At 39.8% G+C, this 9803-nt stretch overlaps 1 protein-coding gene and 1 pseudogene across 2 annotated transcripts; both read right to left on the bottom strand.

Annotated features, from left to right (window-relative positions):
• Window positions 1-2446: 2446 nt before the first annotated feature.
• Window positions 2447-7231, bottom strand: LOC131785115 (keratin-associated protein 10-6-like). Of its 2 annotated transcripts, none has more exons than XM_066159557.1 (3): window positions 7097-7231; window positions 5691-5794; window positions 2447-4645 (listed from the first exon to the last, which is right to left on the bottom strand). In XM_066159557.1, the coding sequence occupies exon 3, from the start codon at window positions 4547-4549 to the stop codon at window positions 3506-3508; it is 1044 nt and encodes a 347-aa protein (XP_066015654.1). In that variant the 5' UTR covers window positions 4550-4645; window positions 5691-5794; window positions 7097-7231; the 3' UTR covers window positions 2447-3505. The 2 variants fall into 2 exon arrangements, with proteins under 2 accessions (XP_066015654.1, XP_066015653.1); XM_066159556.1 differs by having other exon boundaries at window positions 5691-5786; window positions 7097-7230.
• Window positions 6836-9482, bottom strand: LOC131785087 (uncharacterized; annotated as a pseudogene).
• Between the last annotated feature and the right edge of the window lie 321 nt (window positions 9483-9803).

The following is a 9803-nucleotide window of genomic DNA, read 5'->3' as shown; positions in this document are numbered from 1 at the left end:
GAAAAGTAACAAATATTTTTGAAATGGAATAAAATAACTCACGTCTGTAAATATGGTAGCAGCTGAAATACGGTAAAACCAACCGAGTTCATAATACAAATTTTTTACCTGTGTAATTCTACTATTGAGATTATTAATTTGACTGCTATACGAAAAGATCGACATTCGTAATCTTGAAAATTTCATAAGCGGAAATACATTGAAAACTGATCAGTTTAATATGACACTTAAAATGAAGCTACATTTCTAAACATGAAATATTGACTCTAGAAAATTGATGCGCATGGCAGACTTATCTAACTCCGAATAAATCATCTCCACAAGAAGTCTGTGTCTACTTTTTGTTTTTCTTTGAACGACGAAGGCGAAATAGATGTTCAAATTTGCAAACATACAGCGAGCAGATCATGGCTACGATTGGAATTATTTCATGTAAGATGATATATAAGAGGAAAGGGAATCGGTAGGGGAAGGTGAAGGGAAAGGGAAGAAATGTTGTTACCATGCATACTCTCGTAACGGGGATAGTTCTGTACCTTCCAAGTCAGGCCAAAGCTAAAACTGAAACAAAAGCCCTAATACTGAACAAAGAACCCAGAAACGTCACAAATCTGTCAACTCTATGGTCATTCAAAACATTACAGTCAGTCGTAAATATTGATTATTTTTAATGTGGTCTTGTGAGCAGCAAACAGCAACAGAACCTCTCAACTTGATTTATTTTCCCCAAAAGGTTTTGTCTGATCACACAGAATTCGTGAGGGAGTTTGAGCAAGATGGTTTAAAGAAACTTATCACATGCTTTATTATCAAAGTACAAGTTAAGTTGAATAACAAAACGATACAAATTAACTCCGTGCGATTTCGAAACATTCATAATAGTCAAATAATCCGCATTATTGAAGGAGTCAGGTTGTAGTTAGGAATAAACGCTCTTCAATTAGAATTATTTCCCTAGGAGCCTATCTGAGATTCAAGGTTTGCCGCCAAATTTACAGGCAAAGTGCGCGAAATGTTAAGGCCAGCGACTAGACGGGGGAAGTGCAAACTGAAAGATTATAATTAATTAGACTCAAAGCTGTGCGTTTGTCTTCAGTTCTATCCAAATTAGATCAAAAGTAAGGGTGGTGGTTATATCATGGACAGTTATAAGGCTGGATGCAAATTAAAAGCGTTTCTCTGTAGTTTGGTATTCAACATGCTTTCTGACCTTTCTCAAAGGCTTATCAACGTCGACACATCCAGCTCCATTATAATTATGGTAATTACATCACGCGAACTTCAGGACTATGACTGTAAAACATCGCAGGTTTCATTGTATTTTATTTCTCTGATACGAGCGAATTTGTAATTGTCGAGACCTCATTCACCGCTAACCCAGCTTAGTAAAACCATCTGCAAACAACTAAGGGCCTGCTCTGACATCCTTTCCGATGTGTTGAGTGGAAGGCCACATCAGTCACAGTAGCCGAGTTGTACGGCGTAGTCATCTAGAGCAATCTTTCTGTTCCTGTGAAACACGCGCTATAAGCCGTTTGTCTTCTAATTGTCATGTGGAAAAACACGAGCTTCAATTCGGCCGGATTTCACTAAACACTTGACTTTCATATTCTAAAAGAAAGACTAAAAAACTTCAAATAAACGTGTTAAATTCGACCGGCCGAACTATTTTAGTAGATTGTGTTGATATTTCGTAGATGTTTGATGATTTCTGTACTTGATGGTTTGACATTTTTGACAACTTTAGTCGTTCAACCAATCAGATTATTTGAACTACTCTAACAAGGATTCTGATTGGCTTATTGTAGCGTGCGTGATGAAAGTATAGAGCATGCTGACGACACTGTTGTTCTCTATGGAAATAAAGTTTGTTTTGAAAATTGTAAGTAACGTCTGGGGAATTGATCAGATTCCTATAAAACAAATAGAGATCCCTTGACTATGCTCTGTTCTGTTCTAAAGCACTCAGAAAAGTGGCTAAAGCACTCAAGAAGTGGGGAGCTCTCAAGAAGAGAAACACGAAACGTAGTTGAGTGTTTCTCCCCACAACTCTTTCGTGCTTTAGCCGCTTCCGGCGTACTTTACAACAGAACAGAACACAGTCAAGGCCTCTCTATTTGTTAAATCAACGTCAGCACATCCGGTTCTATAAAGACTATTGTAATTACATCCGTGAACCTTATGATTATGATGTAAAATATCGTAGTTTTCCTTGCATTTACTTCTCTGATAAGAGTGAACTTGCAATTTTCGAAACCCCATTCTTCACCGCCGACCCAACTTAGCAGAACGTTCTGCTTCTAGCAGGTTTTGGGTCTCACTAAGCCCAACACGAACTTTAATTTTAAATAGTGTCTGCATCTGCCAATATGATGAAGATGTCCGCTTACTACAAGGTCCTTTTAGACAAAATACGGCAGGAAAAATTCGTGATTTAACCAGTTTCTTTTAGCTGATTAATGTCTCCTTCATCAGGTTTCATCGTGGAAAAGCTTTCGCCACAAATGCATGATCGGGTTTAAGACTGAAAGCAAAGATGTAACCGTATACATATGTTTTCACCTGGTTGTCTCAATAGATCTCGTTAGTTTTGATGAAACGCCAATTTCTTCAAAAATCGCTCAGATGAAGATTTCGCCACGCTTCCAGACACAAAGCAAAAATTCGGAATATCCGATGCAAAATTTACTTGCGAACCGGTCACCTGCATATCAAACTAAACCTTACACACGGCGACGGATTGACAGAAATTTATTATTCAACAAGATAATGACAACACACAAATGAAAATACTGCTCGAAATCGATATAGCATTTGCTGTGGAAGGACCTGGTAAAGATTCGATCACCTTAAGGTAAAATTAGAAAAGTAACAAATCTTCCTGAAGCGGAAAAAAGATTTATTACTTCTGTAAATAAAGTTGCAGCTCAAATATAGTAAAACCAACTTAGCTCATCATACAAAACTTTAAACTGAGTAATTCTATTACTGAGATGATCAATTTGTCTCCTATGCTTAACGATCGACATTCGCAGTCTCGAACATTTCATGAGCGGAAATGCATTGAAAACTGTCGATAGAACCACAGACTCAGTCAAATACAGCCAGGTCAGATTAATATGACACTTAAAGTGAAGCTACATTTCTAAGAATACAATATTCATTCTGGAAAATTGGTGCAACTGGCCAGACTCATCCTATCTCCAGAAGAATTCTATGTCTACTTTTTGTTTTTCTTTGAACAACAAAGGCGAAATAGATGTTTAAATTTGCAAATATACAGCGGCTAGTCATGGCTAAGATTAATAGAAGTTAATTTAAGATTAGAGAACCTATTCCTTAACTTATACTTTTAAAACTATCCTTAGAAAAAAAAGTTAAACTGATAACATTTAGCAACTTGACTACGTTTACATCTATGCAAATGAAAAATATAAACCTTAAAGTTATTTATTTCACAGGAACAGTAATGTGCTTGGAGAAGTTACCTTGCAGATTACTTTAATTACATCTCGTTCGGTTGTTTGGCGTTTATTTTAACTGGCATCGGCGCCGGTTGAGCTTGTTCCGGCGGTGGAGGATATTGATTTGTTGGTGGTGGATAGCTTAAGTAGGCCGGAGGAGCTTGACCGACACCTGGAGGAAGCTGATCGCAACCAGCTGGAGGAGGCTGGTTATAACCTGCTGGAGGAGGCAGGTTGTATCCTTCTGGAGGAGGCTGGTTGTAGTTCACCGACGGAGGAGCATGTACTTGTTGCATCGTCATCATGTGGTTTGAGGCCATTTGTTGGTGCGGCTGTCGGCCTGTGACGACTGCAGCACCGGGTGTACGATAGCGGTAGAACGGGCAACAAGCGCAGCAGCAGCAGCATACGATGGAAACGATGATGACGAAGAAGATAATCGTGCCGATAACTGCGCCTGTAATATACCAGCCGCTCCAACCACAGTTTGTGGAACAAACTCCCCCACAACAATCCTCTCCACTATCACACTGTTCGTCGGACGAACAGGAATGGCAAGAAGACGAACTACTGATGCATTTACTATTACAGCATTTCTTGCTCGATCCACATTCGTAGTCGCTCGTGCAGGAATGACAAGAAGACGAACTACTGATGCATTTGCTATTACAGCATTTCTTGCCCCATCCACATTCGTTGTCGCTCGTACAGGAATGGCAAGAATACGAACAGATGCTGTTACAGCATTCCTCGTTCAATCCACATTCGTCTTTGGACGTGCAGGAACAAGACGACAAACTTCTGGTGCATTTGTGCTTACAGCATATCTCACCCCGTCCACACATGGATTCATGCGTACAGAGACAAATATCGGAACTTCTAGCACACGTGTTACCACAGCATTTCTCGTTCGATCCACAATAATAGTCGTTGCGCCCACAGCCATTACAACGCAGTCTACATACTTTATCAGGACAACAGTTCCGGTTCTTACCGGAGCAATCACTTTGACGGGTACAGTTGGTAGCACTTCCCAAGGCAGAGAAGCAGACGAAAAGAAAGCATAACAGTTCCTTAGTAGCCATTGTCCTTTCACGATTTCAATGGCGTCCGTTCGACGATAATAATTAGATGCGGTTGGCTGGTTTCAAATTCTCTCCAGATTCTTTACCATGGAAACCCTTATAGATGGTGGGAAGGTGAAAGGGAAAGGAAAGGAAAATCGAAAATGAGAAGTTGAAGGGGAAAAAGAAAAATGCTGTTACCATACATAATCTCGTAACGGGGATGGTTTAATACCTTTCAAGTCAGGCCAAAGCTAAAATGAAATATTGAACAAAGAACCAAGAAACATAAAAAATCTTTCGACCCCATGGTCATTCAAGAAATCGCAGTCATTCGTAAATATTGATCTCCGATAAAGATACATCCTTTTTGTACATTTCTTTTTAATAAGTGCTTGTGAGCAGCAAACAACAACAGAAAATGTCAACTTGATTCATCTTCTCCCAGCCGTTTATTCTGATCACACAGACTTCATGAGGGAGTTTGAACAAGATGGTTTAAAGGAACTTATTACATACCTTATTTTCAAAGTAATAGTCACGTTCCAATAAGGGCGTGAACAGCGAAGGAAATCGAAATACGAAAAGAAAAACCGAACGTCTAGCGGCTGAGAACGAAAATCGACAACTGGAAGATTTGCCACAGGCCGATTTAGGCCATGTACCTGTAAGATTTCTTCTGTCGGTAAGGCCCAATTCAAGAACCGAGAATTTCGTTTGTTGAAAAATAGGCTCATTGTTGTTGTTTTTTTGAAGTGATTCAACACGTGTTTTCATCTTGAGTGCGCCAACGCACATGGATATTTTTATTCGGAGATTTTCGATCCTTTTATTTTCACTTATTACTAAAGTTGACTTTTCTTGTCAGTAATGGGCAATTATGTTTATATGATAAAAAAAAGAATACATGTTTGCTTGTGGAAATGGAATATCTCTTCTCGTGTTCAACTTGACATCTCACTCGCGAGCTATCGGGTTCAACACTCGAAGAGAAATTCCATATCTACACCCACCTATGCACTATTCTCTATTCGTCATATAAACAACGGCGTTATACAAGGATTTTCATCCCTGAGAAAAGCCGTAACAACACACGAGAACAAATACGATATTTTTTCACGTGTGTTTGATATCGCCAATCAGATACTGACACGTCACTCACCTTTGGCGTCACTCGGTCAGGCTGATGAATAAACGGCAAACCCTGCACCATTCTCACTTCAGGGTTGTTTGTCAGAACATCTTCGGATTCCGGCTGCTAAAACACTAGGGAAAATTTAGTTTTATGAGGATATGAGAGACCTCGAAACAAACATAGTGTACAGGATATTTGACTATCTTTGTAGAATTCACCTAATGAACCCTCGATATCCGTTTTCCTTAAAATAGCATGCCAGTAAATCCTAATGTTCATTGGAACAGGTAAAAGAATGGATGTGCACGTTTATGAAACTGAATTTGCCAATTTTGGTATGCAGTTTTGCAGATGGATAATATGTTTCAAACATTCCATTTCTATCTGATAACGAAGGCCACATTCGCTTTCTTCCAGCTTGAATTTTGGGAGATTTGCTTGACGCTCAAAGCTCTCGTGTAGTGTCTCGTGTAGTGTCTGCATCCGCCAATATGATGAAGATGTCCGCCAAATACAAGGTCCTTTTAGACTAAATGTGGCGAGACAAAAATTGAAACTTAACCGCTTTCTTTTGGCTGATTTATGTCTCCTTTATCAGGTTTCACCGTAGAAGAGCTTTCGCGACAAATGCATAATCAGGTTTAATACTGAAAGCAAAGATGTAACCGTATACAAATGTTTTTACCTGGTTTTTTTCTCGATCTTTTTGACAGATCTCGTCAGTGTTAATGAAAGCAAAATTGCCCAAAACGCCAACTTCTCAATAAATCGTTCAGATGAAATTTTCGTCACGTTTACAAGCGCAAGGAAAGAGTTGAGAATATCCAATGTAAAATTAGCTTGCGAACCGGTCATCTGCATATTAAACCAAACCTTACACACGGCGGCGGATTAACGGAAATTTCTTATTCAACAAAATAGTGACAACAAACAAATGTAAATGCTACTTAACACAGCATTTGCTGTGGAAGGATCTACTAAAGATTCGATCAGCTTAAGGTAGAATTAAAAAAAGTAATAACTGTCTCTGAAGAAGAAAATAATTACTCACGTCTGTAAATAAGGTGGCAGCTCAAATATAGTAACATTATATTAAGAAGATAATCAATTTGACCGCTTTACGACACGATCGACACTGAACATTTCTTGAACATATCACAAGCGTAAATAGATTGAAAACTGCATGGACTGGTTTAATGTGATACTTAAAGTGTAAACTGCATTCCTAAAAATACAATACTCATTCTGGAAAATTGATCCAAATGGCCGGACTCAACTATCTCCAGGAGATATCTGTGTCTTCCTGTTTTTCTTTGGACAATGAAATAGATATTCAAATTTGTAAATATACAGCGTGCAGATCATGGCTAAGATTAGGGGCAGTTAATTTAAGATTGGAGATCCTTTTTCCCTAACTTATAGTTGGTTATAACCTGCTGGAGGAGGCTGGTCGTATCCATTTAAAGGAGGCGGGTTGTAGTTCACCGAAGGAGGAGCATGTATTTGTTGCGTCGTCATCATGTCGGTTGAGACGATTTGTTGTCGTGGCTGTTGGCCGGTTACGACCACAGTACTGGGTGTACGACGGCAGTAGTACGGGCAAGGACAACAGCAGCAGGTTACGATGGAAATGATGATAGCGAAGAAGATAGTCGTGCCGAGAACAGCATCTGCAATAGCTGCGCCGCTCCGACCACAGTATGAGGAACAAACTCCCCCACAACAATCCCCTCCAGTATCAAACTAGTCGTCGGACGAACAATAACAAGAGGACGAACTTCTGATGCATTTGCTTTTACAGCATTTCTTTCTCGATCCACATTGGTAGTCGTACGTGCAGGAACAAGAAGACGAACTACTGATGCATTTGCTATTACAGCAATACTCGCCACTGTCACATTGATAGTCGTATGTGCAGGAACAAGGAGACGAACTACTGATGCATTCGCTTTTACAGCATTTCTTGCCCAATCCACACTGGAAGCGAACGAACAGGAACAAGAAGAGAAACTACTGATACATATGCTATTACAGCATCGCTCGTTCAATCCACATTAGCAGTCGCACGAACAGCGGGAACAACGCTTTCTGCAGACTTTATCTCTACAACAGGACTGACTGTAGGAACAATCACCGTCGTAGATACATCAGGTAACACTTCCCAAGGCTAAGAAACAGACGAAAAAAAAGCATAAAAGCTCCTCAGGGGCCATTGTCCTTTCACAATTTCAATGGCGTCCGCTCGAGGTCGGACAATAATCACTTGGCTGGTTTCCAAATTCTCTCCAGACACTTTACCATGGAAACTCCCATAGATGGTGGGAAGGGTGCAGGGAAAGGTGCAAGGGAAGGGGAAAGGGAATCGATAAGGGAAATTGAAGGGGAATAGGAGAAATTTTGTTGCCCTACATAATTACGTTATGGGAATGTTTCAGTACCTTTCAAGTCAGACCAAAGCTCAAATTCAAACAAAAGCTCAAACATTGAACAAAGAACCTAAAAACGTCGTAAATCTGTCTACCCTGTCTTCATTTAAGAAAAATACAGACATTCGTAAATATTGATCTACGATAAAGATACCTTTCTATTTTCTTTTAAATGAGTTCTAGTAAGCAGCAAACAGCAACAGATCTTGTCAACTTGATTTGTTTCTCCGACTGGATTCGTCTCCTTACACACCTTATTCACAAACTGCAATTTACGTTCCACCGGGCGTCAGCAGCAAGAAATATACCCACATACGTGCGGGATATCATTGGAATCCTGCAAGATGTTGAGTTTAATTTTGGGGCTCTCGGATTTAACATTGAGTTGGACGGGGGTAGTATGTTCGAAAGGGATACACTTTTATGCAGATTTCGAGGTGCGAGCTTATACGAGATGAGCTTCAGTTACAAGGAAACTTTTAAGCGCGGGAAAAAGTGGATGGATCTGGTGAAAATTTAGTTTTTCCAACGAAAAATTAACTTTACTTCCGTAGGCATCCGCCCTAGATAGAGCAAATTAGATGACCAACATCCGGGTAGCTTACTTTGCTTCGAACTTCCGCGAAGATTGCTTGTCACGCAAGCCGAGTAACGAATCCTATTGTCAAGAATGCGGCGATTGTATAAAGAATTCACTCCAAAAGAATATTTTGACGTTACAATACACCAAAATTAGTTACCTGACATTGATGAAATTGTGACTTTGTTTCTGAATAAAGTTCGCTTCAGAATATTTTTTTAAATTCATTTTTTTAAAGACAAAAATCATTTTTTAGCTCTCTTTAGAATAAATAGAAACATCGGAAACAAAGGCAATAACTCTTTGGAGACATATCGAGCGAAAAACTAACAGTATTTCCGCAAGTAAGCGCCGTAGTTGGAAGAAATTAAGTGACGAACTTCCGGAAAGATTACTTGTCACGCAAATCGACTGACGAGGAAATTGAAGCTTATTGTCGAGAAATCCATGATTGGATAAGAATCTTGGGATGGCAATCATAACTTTCTTCTAAATTCAATCCAACATGGGAACAGTTCAATGCAGGGTTACTCTCTATCACGCTTATAGGAGTCTATGTCATACATGAATACGTCACTTAACAAGAGTTGCTGTTTATTTCTATTTTGACTTGCTTCAAACATCTAAGTGCTTGGCCCGTAAGCGGAGCGCCATCGAAACGACTTGTCATTGTACCTCAGATGGAGGATAGAGAGGTGGATAAGGCGGCAGATAAGTGGGTGGTGCCTGGTTGTAACCTTGAGGAGGCTGATTGTACCCTACAAGAGGCTGCTTGTCATGAAGCGACGGAGGAGCTTGTACTGGCGACGACATCATCCTATGCGTGTGCGTTAGGACGAACAGTTGTTGCGGCTAATGAATTAAGGGGGTAAGTTTTTAAAGAAACTGTGGTGCTGTGTCGGTATAGATAGTCATTCATAAATGATAAAAGCCCCTCCGTGCATACGTCTTCCTAAACCTCATTACCATGTTATTAAGAAGCTCTCATAAGCGGCAGCACTTCGTGGCTAAAGGCTCCTCTTACGCGATCTTTTCGCCTCGTTCCCGCTCATTTCGGAGATCAAGCTCTCCCTATTTGCTTTTTTGTTCGTTTTTTTTCTTGTTTTAGCTACCTTAAAATTCTATTTAAAATTC

This window comes from Pocillopora verrucosa, chromosome 12, assembly GCF_036669915.1.
Source record: "Pocillopora verrucosa isolate sample1 chromosome 12, ASM3666991v2, whole genome shotgun sequence".
NCBI classification, from domain to species: Eukaryota; Metazoa; Cnidaria; class Anthozoa; order Scleractinia; family Pocilloporidae; genus Pocillopora; species Pocillopora verrucosa.
Note: the sequence above shows the minus strand (reverse complement) of the source record. Positions and strands in the feature narration are given on the sequence as shown.

Coding starts and splice junctions, on each gene's coding strand:
- LOC131785115 (XM_066159557.1), bottom strand. CDS start 4,549: ATGGCTACTAAGGAACTGTTATGCTTTCTTTTCGTCTGCTTCTCTGCC.